Raw genomic sequence first — 21,358 nt, 5'->3', positions numbered from 1 at the left:
ACAGTTTTCCCATTATTGAACCAACCTTGCGTTCCTAGAATAAATCCCACTTGGTCATAGTGTATTATCCTAGTGATAATTTGCTGTAATCATTTTGCTAAGAATTTGTTTAAGATTTTTGCATCTATATTCATCAGAGAGATAGGGTTATAATTTTCTTTCTCTGTTTTGACTCTTCCTGGTTTAGGTATCAGCACCATATTGGTGTCATAGAAAGAGATAAGCAGAGTTCTTTCTTCACCTATTTTTCCAGAGTTTATATGGAACTGGAACAATTGTTCCTTAAATGTTTGATAAAATTCACTTGTGAATCCATCTGACCCTGGAGATTTTTTCTTAAGGAGTTCAATAATGGCTTGTTGAATTTCTTTTTCTGAGATAGGGTTGTTTAGGTATTTAATTTCCTATTCATTTAACCTGGGCAACTTATAATTTTGTAAATATTCATTAATTTCATTTCGATTGTCAAATTTATTGGCATACAGTTGGGCAAAGTAATTCCCAAATTATTACTTTAATTTCCTCCTCATTGGTGGTGGGTTCACCTTTTTCATTTATGACACTAGCAATTTGATTTTCTTTTTTTTAATCAAATTATTCAGAGGTTTATCAATTTATTGGTTTTTTTTCATAAAATCAACTCTTGGTTTTATTAGTTCAATAGTTTTCTTGCTTTCAATTTTATTAATTTCTACTTTAATTTTTAGAATTTCTAATTTGATAATTAATTGGGGGGGAATTAAATTTGTTATTTCTCTAATTTTTCTTAGTTACATGTTTAGTTCATTGACTTCCTCTTTCTCTATTTTTTTCATATAAGCATTTAAAGATATAATATATCCCCTGACAACTGCCTTGGCTGTATCCCTTAAGTTTTGATATGTTGTTTCATTATTATCATTATCTAGGATGAAATCATTAATTATTTCTATAATTTGTTGTTTGATCCATTCATTCTTTAAAATGAGGTTATTTAGTTTTCAACTAGTTTTAGGTCTATCTCTCCTTGGCTCATTATTGCTTGTGATTTTTATTGCCCTATGATCTGAGAAGGATGTGGTCAATATTTCTGCCTTTCTGCATTTGATTATTAGGTTTTTATACCCTAGTACATAGTCAATTTTTGTCTAAGTGCCATATACTGCAGAAAAAAGTATATTACTTTCTATCCCCATTCAATTTTCTTCAAAGGTCTATCATGCCTAGGTTTTCTAACAATCTATTTCCTTAACTTCCTTCTTGTTTATTTTATGGTTAGATTTATCTAAATCTGAGAGCAGGAGTTGGGGTGTCCCTCCAGTAGAGTTTTGCTGTCTATTTCTTCCTGCAACTCATTCAACTTCTCCTCTAAGAATTTGGATGCTATACCACTTGGTGCATACATATTTAGTATTGAAATTGCTTCATTGTCTATGGTACCTTTTAGGAGGATATAGTTTTCTTCCTTATCTTTTTAAACAATATCTATTTTTGAAGCTGCTTTTTCTGAGATAAGGATTGCTCTCCCTGCTTTTTCACTTCAGCTGAAGCAAAATATATTTTGCTCCAACCTTTTACTTTATATGTATCTTCTTGCTTCAGATGAGTTTCTTTTAAGCAGCATATTGCAGGATTCTGGTTCTTAATCTACTCTTCTATTCACTTACGTTTTATGGGAGAGTTCATCCCATTCACATTCAAAGTTATAATTACTAACTCTTTATTGTCCTCTATGCTATCTTTCCTCTGTTTGTATTTTTCCCCTTTTTTCACTTTATCCATATTCCCCACTATTTTTGTCTCTGAATGCAACCACCTTCAGTTTGCCCCCTTATATCCAACCCCTTCCCTTTCTTTCCCCTTTCCCTTTGCCCCTTCTTCCTTCCCCTCCTTCTGCTAGGTTTTCTTTTTCTCCCCATCCCCTTTCCTCTTTTAATATTTGAAAGGTAAGATAAGTTTATTAACTTAACTGAGTGTGTATTTGATGAGAGTAAGATTCAGGTGATTCTCACCTCCTCCCTTCTTCTCCTCTATTGCAATATGTCCTTTGTACCTCTTAACATAATGTGATTTATTTAATTCAATCTCCTCCATGCTCCTGTCTCTTTACTATCCCCCTTTTTTTAGGAAGTATTGTTTTTAAATCATTCTATCAGAGACACGGTTAAGTCATGAATGTCCATTATTTCTGACTAAGTATATTCTCTCTAATAGAGTTACAATTCTTGAGAGCTATAAGAGTCTTTCTGCCAGGTGGGGATATAGCCAGTTTTATCTTATTGAATAGCAGTTTTTTTTTTCTTTACCCTCCCTTTTTTTTTCTTACCTTTTCATGTGTCTCTTGAGTCTCCTGTTTGAAGTCCACATTTTCCATTAACTCTGGTCTTTTCATCAGGAAAAGTTGGAAGTCTCCTATTTCATTAAATGTCCATCTCTGGATGGAAGAGAAGATTCAATTTTGCCAGCTAGTGAATTCTTGGCTGCATTCCAAGCTCCCTTGCTCTTCAGAATATTGCATTCCAGACCCTTCAATCCCTTAATGTTGATGCAGCCAGTTCCTGTGTAATCCTTGGTATCTAAATTGGTTTTTTTTTTTATGGCTGCATGCAGGATTTTCTCTTTTTTATCTGATAGTTCTTGAATTTGGCCATATTCTTAGTGGTTTCATTTTGAGATCCCTTTCCAGAGGGGATTGATGTATTCTTTCAATAACTCTTTTTCCCTCTGGTTCTATGATGTCAGGGTAATTTTCTATCACTAAATCCTGTAATATTGTGTCCAGGCTTTTTTTTCTCTTCAGTATTTTCAGGGAGCCCAATGATTCTTAAGTTACTTTTTTTAGGCTTTTGCAAGGCAAATGGGGTTAAGTGACTTGCCCAAGGCCACACAACTGGGTAATTATTGAGTGTCTGAGGCAAGATTTGAACTCAAGTACTCCTGAATCCAGGGCCAGTGCTCTATTCACTGCACCACCTAGCTGTACCAAGTTGTCTTTCCTAGATCTATTCTCTAGATCAGTGGTTTTGCCAATGAAGTATTTGACATTTTTTCAATTTTTTCAATTTTTTGGTTTTGTTTAACAGGTTTTTATTGTCTCATGAAGTCATTAGTTTCCAAATATTCCATTCCTTTTTTAGAGAAGAATTTTCTTCATTTGCTTTTGCAACTCCTTTTCCAATTGGTCAATTGTACTTTTGGGTTTGTTTGTTTTTTTGCAAGGCAAATGGGGTTAAGTGGCTTGCCCAAGGCCACACAGCTAGGGAATTATTAAGTGTCTGAGACCGGATTTGAACCTGAGTACTCCTGACTCCAAGGCCAGTGCTTTATCCCCTATGCCACCTAGCCGCCCTTAATTCTACTTTTGAAGGAGTTTTCCATTTGTCCAAATGAAGTTTTGAGAGAATTATTTTCTTTTTGCATTTGTCCAATTGTAGTTTCCAAGGAATTGTTTTCTTGTTGCAAGGTGTTAATCTTCTCTTGTTTTTTTTTCCCCAAATTTTCAAATTGATTTTTAAACTTCTTCCTGATTTATTCAAGGAAGTTTCTCTGGACTGGAGACCAAATCATATTCTCCTCAGAAGTTCTATATCTCTCTGAGTTAAGGTCTTTATGTTCTAAGTAGTTTTCTATGGACCCCCCCTTTTGGTTGACCTTTCTTCATTTTCCTGAGATCTTGTGTTGAGGGAGGGGTTGGTTCACAGAGATTTGATGTTGAGAGTCCTTTGCTCACTGGGTTTAGTAACTCTAAGTGGGATGACCAGTAGGTAGTGTTGGTTGCTTTCTCTTGAGTGTCTGTGACCTTGATTTGAGGCCCTCTCCCTAGTTCTGGATGGGGTGGGTGGCACTGCTGGATACTTTTATCTTTGAACAGTGTGGGCTGGGTCCTAGGGCAAGGTATTTAACCTCCCTATTTAGGTGAGAGAGCTCTGCTGCCCACACCTGAGCCTTGAGGGTGTGTGTGTGGGGAATATTGCTGTGTGTGTTCTGGGAAGAGGACTCCACTTAAATGAAAGTACAGAGTCCATGGTCCTCCAGACTAGCCTAGCCCAGGGGATCAATGTCCAGCTGCACTCTGTAACATTCTTCACAAGAGCTTACCCTCCAGCCTTGCTGGAGTGCCCTAGACAGCCACTCCCACAATCAAAGCCTCTGCTGTTGACCTTAGGTCAGTCCGGCTCTCACCCCATCTGCACTGACTTACCCATGATCCCTGAAGACAGACCTTTTTCATAGACGTTCTTCTCCTAGTTTCTTTTTTCTGGGTTTTGTCAATAAAATTTCTGTTAAGAGGTTTGTTTCATATTATATGTGAGGATTACAGGTGACCTTAGCATAGTGCCTGTCTTCTCTCTGCCATCTTGGCTAATAAGTCTGTGAATTGTATTTAAAGGAGGAAGGGCGGTGCAAAATCACTAGCCTTACTTTCTCCTCTGGGGCCTTCTGGGTCCAGGAGTAATTCATGGCAAGGTCCTGGATGAGGGATTAGCCTCTTTGGGGAGTTAGGGATATAGTCTCTATGAAAAGTAAGAAGAAGGGAGGACTGAAAGAATAATTCTAAGAAATTTGAGTTGAAGAAGTATAAGTTAGATTGCCTCAATCTTCTCAATGAAAACTCTAAGGTTAGATTCTGTGTTTGTGTATCCAGATTAGGCATGTGGTTGAGGAAGGGAAGAAAATAGAAGATATTTTGAGCAGATATTGTGGGGAATGAAAAAGGGAGTTGTAAAGGATGGAATAGGCAGCTTTTCAAGTAATTATGAAGGCTTAGGTGAGGGCACATAACAAATTTTTGATCAATTTGAATCTGTGATTTTCTTTATCACTGCTCATAGTGCAAGAGTGGAAAAGTTGGATGGTGGGGTTATCCAGAGATTAGGATTCATAGGTCAAGATCTGTCAAAAGTCACATGGGCAAATGACTCACAAGTTTAGGAAATAGAGTAGCCAAGCATAGGCTCAAGGTTCAGTGTTGAAAGACAAGTAAAAACAGGATGGGGAAGAATGAATGGACTGAGAGAAAGGAATAGGTCAAGGAACTGGAAGCCATTTTAAAAGCCAGATAATGAATTTGATTTTTGAAAGAGAGTAATAGAGGGTGGGTAGATGTGAGCTTATGGTTGGAGAGAAGAATTTCAAAGTTTTGAATTTTGGAGGTGGCACAATTATGAAAAGTGATTCAAAGTGATGATCAGTGTATGTTGAAGTTGGGTAGAGAAAAAGGTTGTACTATTAGCACAGTATGTCCATCTATTATTTCTTTTCCTTTCTACACAACTGATTTACTTCCTTATCCAATCATACTTTTTTGACTGATAACCTTTTGCTACCTCTTGTACATGCCATCACTGGAACTAGGTTGACTTGAAATATCATGCATCTATCCATTGCCTTTTGGGTCACCTGTAACATTTTTTTCAGATTCTGGCATTACACAAGTCACAGTCCTGTAACATCATTTGGAGAATATATTAAAAATAGAGCTTTTTTAATACCAGTGCCTAGCATATTGTAGGAATTTAATAAAGGCTGGTTTGTGGATTGACCTTTAGATTAACTAATTGATGGTCTTACTGATAAAGGAACAGTTAATTCTGATAGCAGTTGCCTCTCAGTAGCTAGTCATTTCCTACCCTGATAATGAGTCCTCTTAGTAGTCTACAAGCTTTTGACTTTTTTCATGTCCTCAAAAAGAAACATTTTCCAATCTACTTTTCAGTTTCTTTAAGCATTAAAGCATTTGTTGGAGAATCTTCTCAAGTTCTTTCTAGAATTTATCTGTTTCTTGTTTTTTTTGTATATATTCAAAAGATTATGGTTTATAGATATATTTATTGTTGGTGTTCAGTCATATCTGCCTTTTTGGAAGTTAAAAAAAAAGATATTGGAGGGATTTGCTACTTTCTCCAGCCTATATTATAGATGAGGAAACTGAGAATCTGAGGTCAGATTTGAATTCATCCACATTAGCCTTCCTGATTCCCAGTGCTTGATCTTCCAAACTTCCTGGCAATAGAGTTTATTATATGTTCATAGGATCATAAATTAAGAGTTGGATTTTAGATATCATCCATCTAGTTAGTAATTCTTTTTTTTAAGGTTTTTGTAAGGCAAATGGGGTTAAGTGGCTTGCCCAAGGCCACACAACTAGGTAATTATTAATTGTCTGAGGCAGGATTTGAACTCAGATACTCCTGACTCCAGGGCCGGTGCTCTATCGACTGTGTCACCTAGCTGCCCCTAGTTAGTAATTCTTAATGTAATATTTTTCTTTTGGTGTCAGCACCTCTTTGGCAGTCTGGTGAGGTCTGTGAATTCTTTTTGTTTTAAATTCATAATCGAAGGAAATGCTAAATGTCAATTAGAGGTTACTTAAAAAAATATGATTTATTTCCTCATTCAAATCTATTAATAAATTTCTTGTCAAGATCTCCAGGTCAAGAGCCGCTGATGAAGTCAGTACAGCCCTCTGATTTTATAATTGGAGAAACTAATGTCTGTAGAAATTAAGCAGCATATCCAAAGTGACATAGGCAGGCAAGTGACAAAACTAAAATCTGAATTCAGTTTTTTTTAAGACTCAAACTACTCTTCATTCCCCTATACCATGTAAGTTTGGAGTTAGGAAGATTTAAGTTAAAATCTGGCCTCAGGCACTAATTGTGTGACCCTGGGCAAGCTATTTAACTTCTGCCTTAGTTTCCTCAACTATAAAATGGGGATATAACAGCACCTACCTCACAGGGTTGTTGTGAGAATCAAATAAGAAAACATTTGTAAAGGTCCAGGCAAATAATAATTCTTAATGAATATTTATTCTTTACCCACCCCTCTGTCCTAAAGAAAAGAGAGATATTTTCCATAGGGAATTGAAATGAATCCTAGTCTAGATTCTTTATTTTGTTTGGATATTTGATAAAACCAAATCAATTCTTATGAGCCTTTGAATTTCTTATTTGAATCTATAAGGAGAATTTGTAATCTGTCCTTCAATGTAGCTGTAATTTGGGGAGTTTTTTTTGGTTTGATTTCATTAACTGTTTTTAAATATTAATATGGTTTAGTTTTTTTAGATTTTTAATTGATTTTTATGAATCATACTAAGATACCAAATGTAGAATACTAAAATATTTGTTAAATAAAACTATGAGTTTGAATTCCTTCCTCCCCTTTTCTACAATCATACCATTATCATTGGTAAAGTCAAAGCAGGTTGCCTAGAACTGAGAACCATTTTTTTTCTTATTTTCATTGGTTATTACCACAAAGGAATTTATTATTTAGTGACCAACCTATTGCTAATGAAGGGGCACCTTGATGATGCAATGGATAGAGTACTGGCCTTGGAGTCAAGTGGATAGGAGTTTGAATCCAGCCTCAGGCACTCAACAATAGTCACTTAACCCTGATTGCCTGACATCCAAGACCATCTCCAGTAGTTCTGATTGATATCTGACCACTGGAACCAGATGTTTCCAGAGGAGAAAGAGGAATGTGCCTTAGCAAGCCTTCCCCTCACTAAAATCCAATTCATGTGCTTGTCATGGTCCTCTTCCAGAATGAAGGACAAACATCATCATTGTTAATGATGTCTCTCAGCTTTTAGTTGGACTGGTCCACTCAGTCTGGTGTTGAGGCCATACTCAAGGTGTTTTCAGTGGTTGTTCCTGGGTAATGTAGGTTAGAATGGACAGAGCACCAGACCTGAAATCAGAAAGTTCAGATCTGGTCTCAGACACTTATTAGTTGTATGACCCTGAGTTTGTCATTTATCATTATTTGACTCGGTTTCCTCATTTTAAAAGTTAGTTGGAGAAGGAAATGGCAAATTACTTTAGTATCTTTGTCAAGAAAGTCACAAAAGGGGTCATGAGAGTTAAACACAACTGAAAACAACTAAAAAAACATTTTAAAGATCTTTTTTTTTTTTGCAAGGCAATGGGGTTAAGTGGATTGCCCAAGGCCACACAGCTAAGGCAATTATTAAGTGTCTGAGGTCAAATTTGAACTCAGGTCCTCCTGACTCCAGGGCTGGTGCTTTATCTACTGCACCACCTAGCCACCCCATGTGCCACCTAGCCACCCCCATTTTAAAGATCTTAAAGAGAAAGAGAGAAAGGAGACCTATATGTACAAAAAGTATTTCCATGTAGTTGATCCTGATGAAATTTATTCTTCATCATAAGACTCTTTAAAAGTCTGGGCTTAGCTCCATGCTGCAAATAGGATCAGGAGAAGAAATTCATGGATAAACTGTTGGAGATAACTTTAAGTGTATTTAAATTAAATTGTAAGAGAATCTGGCCATGATTATTATTTTATAACTTCAAAGGTTCATTTCATTATATCATCAAGCAGAAAGATGATGTATGTGAATGAAAAAAGATTTAATTTTATTTTAACCTATTCTGTAATATTGTGACAACTGAGGGAGAGTTATATCCAGCTGATGAGAGCTTATCCCTAACAAGACTTTGAAAGCTTTTCTCAAAGGAAGTGAATTCCATAGGAATTATATTTTATTAATGTTTGATATCTTCAAGGTCCTTATGTGAATGTTGATTGGGAAGAGGTTGTTGGTGATGAGGATATCAGAAAATCAGTCAAGAGGAATAGGTCTTCCACATAATAGAATCCAACAGATACAGAAGCAACTCTGATTTACTCTGTTATAGAAGTAATATCAGTCTATATTCATTGAAATTCAAAAGGAACAAAACACTAATCAAAGCTCAAAGGGGAAAAAAAAATCAGTTTTGTTGGGCCGACATCTTTGCATAATGTATAACAATTTTTTGAAATGTACAAAGGAGAAGAGTAGGATATTCAGGCATCCTGAAAATTTGATCTAGATCTTAAAGCATGGTTAACATTTGTACCTAAATGACTCAGTGGATATAATATTGGGTCTGGAGTCAGGATAATCTGAGTTCAAATTTGGCTTCAGAAACAAGCTATGTGACCATGAGCAAGTCATTTAACCTGTTTGCTTTGGAGGTAGTTAGGTGACTCAGTGGATAAAGTTTTGGGCCTGGAATAAGAAAGACCTGAATTTAAATCTAACCTCAGATACTTATAAATTATGTTACCCTGGACAGGTCATTTAACCTCTGTTTGCCTTAATCCACTAGAGAAGGAAATGACAAGCCACTTCTTTAGCTTCACCAAGAAAACTCTGTGAGGGGCAGCTAGGTGGCTCAGTGGATAGAGCACCGGCCCTGGAGTCAGGAGTACCTGAGTTTAAGTCCAGCCTTAGACACTTAATAATTACTTAGCTGTGTGGTCTTGGGCAAGCCACTTAACCCCATTGCCTTGCAAAAAAATCTAAAAAAAGAAAAGAAAAGAAAAGAAAAGAAAACTGTAAAAAAATAGTATTCTATGGCCCACAGGGTCATGAAGAATCATCCATAACTGAAGAAATAAACAATGAGAAGCATTTTCATAGCTATTTTTGGGAAGCATGCTTTTAAGGAAAAAGTTTGAGCAATAGTATTGAAGAGGTAAATGATAGGGTGTATTTAGGGAACAGCCAAGAATTTTGACTGGTGTACAGAATAGATGAAGGGCAGTAAAGGACTATATGGAACCAGAAAACATAGTACTGAAATTAAAAGTAGAAATAGAATAATAGAATTTTAGAGATGGAGAGTCTTAATCACCTATTTTTATAGGTATAGGACAAGAGGTTCATAATTATTAGGGAAGTTGACATAGTGATTTAGTGACAATTCTGAACCTGATACCCAAGTCTCTTGATCAATTTTCCTCTGTATTATACTTTAGTTTCAAATCCTTTGAGGCTGTGAGGCAACCATAGACTGTTTCTTACCACATTCCATCCTTTTTCCAAAGAGACTCCACCAGTGGAGGGTCCCTGCCTCAGCACTTATAAAAACTGCAGATTTCCTTAGAGAGTGATCTGTACAACGATGCTGAAGGAATAGTAGTTTATTCACAGGACCCAGTGAACTAAAACAGATAAAAATGAAACTTCTGAGGAAAGATGTGAAAGGAACAAGAATTTCTTAAATTTTAACATTTATTACTTTAATAATATTTTTTTGGATTCTGCAAGGCAAATGGGGTTAAGTAGCTTGCCCAAGGTCACACAGCTAAGTAATTATTAAGTGTCTGAGGTCTGATTTGAACTCAGGTACTCCTGACTCCAGGGCTGGTGCTCTATCCACTGCACCACCTAGCCACCCCAATAATTTTCACTTATTAGGAGTTCCTCTTTAGCTAGTCTCTCTAAACAAAGGAGACAAGTGGTTTTAAATCTAAACATAAATAGTATAATTAGATAGAATACAATTTCTCCCAATCATATTCTATCAATTTAGAATTTGTGCTAATTTGGATAGGATGTAGATTGACATTTACTTTTATTCTGTCTCTGAAAAAAGGACCAGAAAATCAATTAAAAGAGTGATTACGAAGAGAATATTTAACTAATGTTGGAGAAGGGATGTTTCAAGAATTGATATAAAGTGATAAATATGACGATTACAAACCATTAATTCATCAAAGCAAATCCTAAGTACTTCTTGGCAATGCTTAGTTATACATTTACTCATTCCCTGATGCTTTTGAACATGCCCAGAAGTCTTTTATCTTTTTTTAAAAAACCCACTTTCATTTGACCCTATCACCCCCTCAAACTACAGTTCTATATCTCTTTGTCCTTTTAACGTTTAAACTCTGAAGTAAAAATAAAAAGCTATGTATACTCTGCCATTGTTGTCTTTTGTCTTACTCCTCATCTCCTTACAATCTAGTTTCCTTCCCCATCAGTCTACTGAAATTGTTCTTTCCAAAGTGACCAATAATTTCTATGTTGCTGAATATAACAGACTTTCCCCTTTCCTCATCATTCTTGACCACTGTGCAATGCTGATCAGTGATACCTTCTGGATTCTTTTTCCTCCATTGAGTTTTCATGTTGCATTTTTATTATTCTCTTTCTACGTTAGTTCCTTTTTAACTTCCATTTCAGTATCATCATTTGTATCTTCTCCCTATTAGAGCATGTACATCAGGTCTATTTTCTGGGCCTTCCCTTTTTCTCTCTTCCCATCTCACTCTTGGGGAAAATCTCATCAGCTCCTGTACATTCAACTATGTGACTCACAGATCTACATACCTAGTCTTCATCTCTTTCCTGAGTTTCTATCTCCAGCTGTTGCATAATTCAATATGTTCAAAGCAAAAGTCATTGTCTGCCCCGCCAAAATATCCTTCTGATTTCTTTGTTTTGGTTGAAGGCACTATTCTCAAAGGCAACCTAGATTTTCAGTCTAGGATTCATTTTGACTCCTCTGTCTCTCTTCATAAATCCAAGCAATGTTCAAAACCTGTCATTTTAATCTCTTCAGCATTTCTTGCATCTGTCCCCTTCTCTCTATTAATGCCCAAACTACCCTAGTTCTTTCCTGAACTATCACAATACTTTCCTAACTGGACTCCCTACATCTTCCCCTTTCCAATTCATCTTCTATATAGTTACCAAATTTGATATTTTTAAGGCACATGTCTAAGTAATGCTCATATTGAAGAAGTTCCAGTGTCTTCTTGTTTTTTAAGCAATTGTTCAGACAGTCAATAAACAGAGAGATGCAAACAGAGAGTGAGAGCAAGTGAGAGATAGAGAGGGAAAGGGAGAGAGAGAGAGAGCGAGAAAGAAGAGAGAGAGACAGAGACAGAGACAGAGAGAGAAGAGACAGATAGAGAGACAGAGAGAGCTTCTCTAGTTTATTAAATAAGAATTGGGCACTCTGAGTTAGTGAATAAATATGAAATATTGAAATTTGAATGTTAACTCATTTATTGATGTTTCTCCCTCAGTACAAGAAAATGCTTCAATGTTGATCTTTTTTTTGTCTCTGTTTCTCCAGTACTTATCTGTTATGAAGTAATTCTTTCAAAATGTTCATTGACTGACTGAGAGGAAATTATTTTATTGATTGATTAAGAAAAACCAACATACCTTTATATTACTTAGAAATTAAGTTATAAGAATGAATATAGTAATGAAGGTAAAATAGATCTCTGAAAGAAATCCTAAAATGAAAAACACTAGCTATATTATATGAAATTTCAGAGTTTCCAAGTCAAAAATACTTTAAACATCCAGAAAGAAGTTAAGTATTGTGGAAGTATAAATTTAAGAGCTGCCACATGAAAAGAGTGGAGGGTTTAGAATATGTTATTCTAGAAGACAATGAGATAGGAATACAATCAAAAGTAACACACCCATCAAAATTGAATATAATCCTTCAATAGGAAAAAATGGATAATTAATGAAATAGAGGACTTCCAACTATTCCTGATGAAAAGACTAGAGCTGAATAGAAAAGTTGACAATAAAAAATAAGATTCATGAGAAACATCAAAAGGTAAATATGAAAGAAAAATCACAAAGGATTTTAATAAGATTAAATTGTTTATATTCCCATATGGGAAGATGATACATATAACTTCTAAAATTTTGTCATTATTAGGGCAGCTAGAAGGAGTTCACATAGATAAAGAGTATAGGTGTGCCAATTATATTAGAATGGCCTCAAAAAATAGATAAGTGAGAAAGAGGAATGCACTTGAAAAAGGAAGAATAGAGAAATTTATCTCACATAAAAGAGACATACAAGGAAGAATTTTAAACTTATGAGAAAATAGAGGTAGGGAAAATAAGCAATACTTGAACATCACTTACATTTGAGCTGAATCAAAGGAAAGAACATATATATTATATAATATGTTTTATATATATTTTATATATATTACATATATATGTATATAGACTCAGAGCTGGGTAAACAAATCTATCTTACTCAATAAGGAAGTAGAAGGGGGAGAAGTTAAAGAGTTAAAGGGGGGTAGTGTGATAGTCGATTAATGGAGTCAGGAGCAGGAAAAGCAGTTGAGGAGGAGAGAGAGAGAGAGAGAGAGAGAGAGAGAGAGAGAGAGAACCAAATCATTTCATTTTGTAATATTTTGTTCATATCTTTTCATGTTCTAAAATCAACCTGCTCATCATTTCTTATAATATTTTTTGTTTGCAACATGCTTAATATGGAAATGTTTCATATGACTTCAAAGTATGATTGATATCATTTTGTTTGCCTTCTCCTAGCATATGGAAGTGGCTGGAGGGAGAGAAAGAATTGGGAACTCAAAATTTTAAAAAAATGATTACTAAAATAAAGTATAATTATTTTTCAAAATTTTAAAAATGGAAAAAAGTTTAAAAGTACTCTAATTCTAGGCCAAAAAAAAGAAAAGAAAAATGAACAGGATCAAATGATTTACAAGTTAATTTTATCAAATATTCAAAGAATATTTATAATATTACATAAATATATTGCAAAAATAGAAAAAGAAGGAATAGCACTAAACTCCTTTGAGACATGGGCCCAAACAAGGAAGTGTCAAAGCAAAGAAATAAAAATAAAGATAAATAGTGCTATAAAAAAGTATTGAATAAAATATTAGCAAAGAGATTAAAAGTGTCAAAGCAAAGAAATAAAAATAAAGATAAATAGTGCTATAAAAAGTATTGAATAAAATATTAGCAAAGAGATTAAAAGAACATATTTAAAAAAAGTTATAAACTAAGACTAGGTTGGATAAAACTCAGGGATCCTGGATTTTAAGAAAAACATACAAATAAAAGCCATATAACAAAAACAAAAGTCATAGAAAAAAGTTTCTTACAAAATAAAATATCCCTTTATGTTAAAAACAGTTAAATATAGGGGAGCATATTATGTGTATGTATACATACATAAACATTCATATATACATACTTACATAAATACATATTTCCTTAATTGGTAACTAGTCAATACTAAGAGCTAGCAATATCTGTAATGAAGAAATGTTATAGGACTTTCCAATAAGATCATGGCATCACCACTTTTATTTGATATTTTGCTATCAAATGATTTGATATAGTTCTAGAAATTATAGATATAGCAATAAGATCAGAAAAACTGAAGAAGTCAGCATAGGCAAAGAAATTATCATGTTTTGCATGTAATGCAGACATTATAGAACCACTCAACTAAAATTTAACTGAAACAATAACATCAGTAAGGAGCAAGGTATAAAATAAATCCTCTAAAGACATTAGTTTGAATATATATTAACCAACAACATTTAGCAGGAAGAGAAAGAGAATTAAATTATTTTAAATAGCTATAAAATGTATAAATTTTCTTGGAGTCCAGAAATTAAGATCTCTATATAAATTATATGAAAACAAATGCAAAAAGGTCCTCACATGAGCAATTAATATCTCTCCAATTATTTAAATCTCTATCTTTGCCAAGAAAATATCAAAGGGGATCACAGTTTGACATAACTGAAAAAAACCTATGTAACAAAATTCTAAAGATGAGAGAGAGAGAGAGAGAGAGAGAAAATTTATGGACAATAATATTTGTAACAGTTCTTTTCTTATAGCAAAGATTTGGAAAAATAGGTATCTATCAATTGGGAATGTTTGGACAAATTATGATATATGAATGTACAAAAGGGACAGCTTTATAGAAAACTTGAGAAGCTTTATATGAACTTAAGTCAAATGAAGTAAGCAAAATCAAGAGATTAATTTAAATAATGTCTACAACACTTAAGAGAAATGACTATGAAGAATTTAAGAACTAGGATTTATGCTATGATGATCATGGTAACGATGATGAGATTCATATAGTACTTTAAGGTTTACAAAATGCTTTACATATGTTGCCTTTGCATTATTATCATTTCCATTTTACAGATGAAGAATTATGACTCCAAAAGACACATGATGGATTATATAGAAGCCTGGGAGCTGATGATGGAATAAAATTTGGAGAAGAACAGGGAGTCAGCTTGGCTGGAATGTAGAATGTCTGTAGGGAAGTGATATTAAATATCTGAAAAGGTAGACTAGAAGTAGATTGAAAAGGGCTTTAAATGTGCATACTCATATATAGCAAAGATAAATGTCTTTCATTAAATGACATTTTATCTTAGATTCCATCAAAAACCACTCAAGGTTCTTGAACAGGGAGGTAAAATAAGGAGACTATATCCTGACCTCATAAAATAAGAACACAAAATACAGCATCCTGAAGAATCAGCTGGTATCTTTGGATCTAGTGATAAACCTGTTTTGTCTCTTTTGTTGACCCATTTCTTCCTTTCTGCTTTTGTTGACCTCTTTTGAGTTTTGGACTCTATTTCTGAACCTGAAACAAAGGTGGATCATTTTGACTGACTTGCTTAGAACTTTGATTTAGTTTGCCTACCAGAAACCTTACCAAGAGAATCTTAATCAGTAACAACAAGTAATTTTGGCTATCATGAATGCCCAATTTAACTGTAAAGGGCATATGAAGAAAGATGTCATCTGCATTCATAGAAAAAACTGATAAATAGAAATATGTATAAAATAATTTTACACATATACTCCTATTTTGTCTAATGGCAACCAACTCTAGGGTGGGGAGGGGAGAAAAAAGAAATTTAGTGGCAATTTTATTGCATATTTGACAGGAATAGAAAGTTGTGCATAGTAGATATGCAATTGCATGTGCAATTATCTTTTTTATTGCACTGTTATGGAAATGTTTATTTTATTCTATAAATTTAAAACAAAATAAAATAAAAAGATTTTAGAAACATTAAAGAGTGATGGAAATAGAAAATAAAAGAACTTTGATTTAAGTTGCCTGCTATGTACCTAATTGCAACTCCCTGATTTCATGTACCTCCCTAAACTTGAACTCTACTTCCCAACTTTAATGGCTTTGAGTTGTCACCTAAATAAAGCTATGCTTTCTACTAGAACTCCCTTGTTGTTCAGACTCAAATTCCCAAACTCTTCTTACTTATTGTTGCTCTTCTCTTGGGTCAAATGCTTTTAGAACAACAATAATGATGGAGATTCCATAATTTTGATTTTTCTTTGTATCAGGAATGGTATGTAAATAATTTGTATATAGTTGTAAACTATAGGATTTATGTGATCTTTGTAAGGGTAAACTCTTTTTTTAAATTAATTTTCATTAGAGATATTATTTGAGTTTTACAATTCCCCCCATCTTACTCCCCCCCCCCCCCACCATGGAAAGCAATCTGTCAGTCTTTACTTTGTTTCCATGTTGTACCTTGATCCAAATTGGGTGTGATGAGAGAGAAATCATATTGTAAGGGTAAACTCTTTCTGGATGTTTATAGCTGACTTGTAAATGGAACTATTCTTGAACTTATTTTATTAGCTCCCAAGTGAAAAGAAGTCTAAACAGATCATGTCTCATTGCTGTGTGATCACACCTGAGGGTGACATAATTTCAGTTTTCCTGCTTGTTATGGTGTGAAAAAGCCTTACCCCTTTTAGAACTTAGGCATTCTGAGCACATCCTCCATTAAAATGGAACACAGGCAGGAAAAGACCAACTCTAGAGGAAAGTAACACCATTAATTATTTTGGTTTGGCTTTAACAAATGTCACCGAAGGGAGTGGGATATGTTCCCCATTCTAAGGATTCATAAAGGTATGTATTAAGAAGCTTGATGAGTCACCTCATGTTCACTACTCTACTAATGAAATGGAAAAAAGGTAAATCATGGGACCTGCATGAGAACTTGACACTGCTTCTTAAAAAAATTATTTTATACATACACATATATGTAGACATATATAAACAATATATGCATATATGTATATTTATATCAAGCAATCAATAAATATTTATTAAACACTACTGTGTGCTAAGCTCTAGATATAAAAAATGACAAACCCTCAAGAAACTTATACAGTTCAATTAGGAGGCAACATATGAACAAATACATATATATATATATATATTTATATATATATATAATTCAAACTAGAAGTAGGTTACATAGGAAATAGAGAATGTATTAGAATTAAGATGGGTTGGGGTTGGAGAAGGGTAAGAATGATAATTTTAGTATAGTGATTAACTTACAAATTAATTTAATATATAACCTTAAAAAACATCACCAAACTAAAATAAAATAAACATACAACTAAAGGATCACAACCCTTCTATTTATAAAAGCAGGAAAAAAAGAATGAACAGACAATTTTTTTTCTGTGCTTCACAATTTCCATGTGCATGCTTCTAAAGGAAGAATTAAATTATAACTACCAAATGATGACATTGGATGAGCATTTGTTATCCAAAAATCTGAATGCTTTTGAATTTCATCTCACAGGTCTCCTATCATGTGAAGAAATTTGTGAGGTGGAGTGGAAAAAAGGAGGAAGATTTATTGAAAATTATGAACGGAAAAGCTGAAAATCTCACACTTCACTTGCCTTCTCTAGTCAAATGGCACTGTCAACTCTAGGGAAAATTTAATAGATTTATTATGGTAGAATCTGATCCTCAAGTTCCATGACCTAAATAGTACTTAACAAAACAATTCTATAAGCTAATGAAAAATATTGACAAGGTCATAAGATTCATTTGAAAAATACAAACTGCTTTCCTCCAGGAAGATTCCACAAATAATATTTAAATACTTTTTTTTGGCAAAAATTATTTGCCCCCAGATAAGTAACCAATAAGAGATCATATTTTTGTAGTGGTATAAGTTTAATTAAATTTCTTTTTCATAAAAATCTATGAGGTAAGTGGTGTCAGTATTATTATTCCAGCTTTGTAAAGGAAGAAATAGACAGATTAAGTGATGTCCATGATCACATAGCTAGTAAGTGCTGGAGCCAGTATTCGTTCTCAGGGCTGAGACCCCAAGTTTAGCACTCTTGCCACTTTGTTATGATAACACAATTCTTTAAAAAAAACCATGATTATTATTGTTGCAAGTCCCCTAAATCACAAATTGAAGCTCTTCTCTCCGATTTCACTTTCTGATCTGTTCTACTTTTTCACCTGTTGCCTTCCACTGGATCCCTGTCTCCAACCCCAAGACATAATGACTGACATGATAATTGGAGTCCTTATCTAGAACTCCCTATCCTGATATGTTCCATCCAACTCCATAGCCTCCCTTTTCTTCTGGCCCTTATACAGTTAAACCCTGCCCCCAACTAGTTTCTCTTTTTTTCCCCAACTAGTTTCTATCATGCCTTTATGTTTTCTTTTCCTTCATTGGAATATAAGCTCCTTGAGAATAAGAATTCTGACATGTTCTTACCTAGCAAAATAATATCTTTGTGTTGTGTCTATTTGTTTCTGTGTCTCTCTGTTTCTGTGTCTGTGTCTGTGTCTGTTTCTCTCTCTCTCTCTCTCTCTCTCTCTCTCTCTCTCTCTCTCTCTCTGTCTCTCTCTCACACACACACACACACACACAGACACACACACACACACACACACACACACACACATATACACTGCCTTTGTCAAATTTTGAGGACACACTATGGCATATGCCCTCCATTATGAAGATATTATCGGAAAATCCTAATATGAATCTTTAGTGTAAGGTAACATTTTCTGAGATTTGTATAAAAAAATGACAGTGGAAAAAGCAACCTATTAATAATAAGATCTCCATTTCACCTGTTCACCAAATGATGCAACCTGGAAAAAGGTCATTTGTAACTGACCCTACCCTCTCATAACTTCCAAGGTGGTTTGGATTTGTTCTCAGAAGAGTGGGTTTGAATTCTGTGTGAATTTGTCATTCACGCCCCCCCCCCATTCTGGGGACAATTCACATTTCTGAGATTTAGTTTTGTCATGGATAAAACTGGAAGAATAATACTTATGCACATATCTCATAGGACTTTTGCTGGGGAAATGCTTTTAAACATTAAAGATTATTATTATTGTTACTTCTCACAGAATTATTGTGTGTCAAATGAAATCCTATATATGAACAGCAGCTAGATGGTGAAATGAATATAGAATACTGGATTAGGAATCAGAAATACTTCATTTCAAACTGAACTTATATAATTAACTAGATATCTCTGTGACCCTGAGCAAGTGACAACTTCTCTATCTTAGTTACTTCATCTGTACAATGAAAATGATGATGATGATGATGATAATAATAATAATAATAACAACAACAACAACAACAATAATACTTATCTCCCAGATTTGTTGTGAGGATAAAATGAGATATTTACAAAATATTTTGCAAACCTTAAAGCACCATATAAATGATAATTATTATTACTATTATTATAGCATGTAAATGTTAACTATCTTTATAACTCATCCAATTTTAGCCTCTGAAAATGACATCTTTACCTTTCATATGACACCTTTCTGGCATAGTGATGGGGCCGTTGGGTTTCCACATTCCATACAATAATTTCTCCATCAAAGCTGGCAGTAGCAAGGAGGTCAAGTGTAGGACAATAATCTACAGCTAAGATATCTTCCTTATGGAGTTGCCCCCCTTTCCAAGACTTGTCTGCAGGCACATATGAAACCTAGAAGTCAAAGAACTGTGCTAATATGGGCAAACAGTCAGGATTTTTCACCTGCCAAATTAGGCTAGACAAATTCTTTCCAAATTCTAGGATCTGGACAGAATTCCTAGGGATCACACGACTACTGTTTACCACCCCCTCCCCCATATGAATGACCTAACTTATTCAGTAGAACACCTTGACAATATCTGCATGTTCTTGGGGGGGTAGCTAGTCTGTGTCTAACTGCTACTAATTAGGTGAACCAGTGGTGTAACCATCAGCTTTATCTCCCTTCAGGAATATAGTGGTTTATTTCTTCCTCCTTACCTTTTCATTCCTCCCCTTCATGTGACTCTTAACATTACTATATTTCTCTCAACATGTTTATGCTGATTATATATCTGTTTTGCCTTCAAAGGGCAAGTATGGGCTTCTTTATACTCTCTATACTCTGCATATCTTCAAAATGACTTAGAGCTCTCTGGGAACTCAATAATGTTTTTTTGAACAACCAAGCATTTCTCAAAATGTTATTCCACCTCAAAACCTCAGGATTTTTATGCTGTTCCTTGTCTGTAAAAGGGTTGAAGGTTGGATTATTTTTAAAAAACTATCAGTTTGTATGAACTGATGCAGAGTGAGGTAAGCAGAAACAGGAGAACAATTCATGCAATAACAATGTTATAAAGAAAAGTGATTTTGGAAGACTTAGAACTGGTCAATAAAATGGCCAACCATGATTCTAGGAGACCAGTGAATCCGCTGCACCCCATCTGGCAGAGAGGTTACGTACTCGAGATACAGAAATAGAGATTCATTTTTGGATTTGATCAAGTTGGGATTGTTTTGGCTTCACCATGCATTTTTTTAAATGCTTTCTTTTTTTTTTCTTAGGTGGGGGGAGGCAGGTGGGAAGGAGAGAAAATAAATGCTTGCTATTTGAAAAAATATGGATAAATACAAAAATAAATAAGCTATAGTTCCTGACTTTAAGAAACTTCAAACTAGTCAGAGAAGCAAGTCATAAGTATATCTTGTAGCCATAGAAATAGGTGCTTAAAAATATTTGTTGAATTGATTGCAAAGGATTTTACTAAGGCAAAAAAAGAATATGATAAATGGTTCAGATTAGCGATGCTATAGGAGTTTAGAAAAGGGGACAGTATTACAGTAGTCTAAAATGGAGGAAGAAATATCACTTCATAGCATGTCATTAACATATTAAATTTGAACTTATTTATAAACTGCTGTACAATGGTCCTTTTTTTTTTTTTTGGTTTATTCTTCATCACTTTCATTTATCTTCAAACATCTTCAAGACTAGTAATTGTCTTTTCTTTGTATCTGGTCCCTACTCCTGAGCCCAAAGTGAATAAATGAGACTATGAGAATCCAGGTCTTGTCATTCAATGAGATTTATTATTGTCTGACTAGTCCCACAGCCCATTGTTTGTAACAAGTACCACCTTTTCTCCCTTATCTCCAGGGTAGCTTACCTCAGGTTTTGAACAGTCATAAAGGATGATTTTCCGATTCCATCCCACTGTTAGGAATATATGTTTCCGAACTGGGACCACCCCTGTTACTTCTGCATCTTCTACTATCTCCAGTTTGTACAAGATGTGACCTATCTGAATATCCCAGACCTGTTTTTACACAAGAATAAAATGAATAAATTTTGGGATTCATTTTCTCCCACTTTCACGGATAATGTTGGATGGATCATTCTAGTATCTTTTCTAGGATTTCTTCCATAATATTCACTTCTATTTTTTTCTTCCCACTGAATAGAAAAACACCAGTTCTAGTGGCTAGGGAATGAGCCTTGGCATGAGGAAGATTTGAGTTCAATTCTGACCACTGAGTGATGTTAACTATATGACTATGATTAAGGAATTTAACCTTTCAATGTCCCAGGTAACTAAGGCTATGAAGAAAAATAACTCAAAGCTGATATTAGATAAGGTCAGATTTTAACAG

General features: G+C 34.4%; 1 protein-coding gene across 1 annotated transcript in view; it reads right to left on the bottom strand.

Annotated features, from left to right (window-relative positions):
* The window catches only part of LOC141512089 (cilia- and flagella-associated protein 337-like), a 130,591-nt gene that overhangs the window by 43,518 nt on the left and 65,715 nt on the right, over positions 1 to 21,358 (bottom strand). Inside the window, 3 exon segments of the mRNA XM_074220973.1 lie at positions 9,806 to 9,945; positions 19,212 to 19,396; positions 20,875 to 21,024. Coding sequence (XP_074077074.1) covers positions 9,806 to 9,945; positions 19,212 to 19,396; positions 20,875 to 21,024 — 475 coding nt within the window.

Source organism: Macrotis lagotis, chromosome 2, assembly GCF_037893015.1.
Source record: "Macrotis lagotis isolate mMagLag1 chromosome 2, bilby.v1.9.chrom.fasta, whole genome shotgun sequence".
Lineage (NCBI taxonomy): Eukaryota > Metazoa > Chordata > Mammalia > Peramelemorphia > Peramelidae > Macrotis > Macrotis lagotis.
The sequence above is the reverse complement of the archived record's forward strand: the minus strand, read 5'-3'. Positions and strand labels throughout refer to the sequence as shown.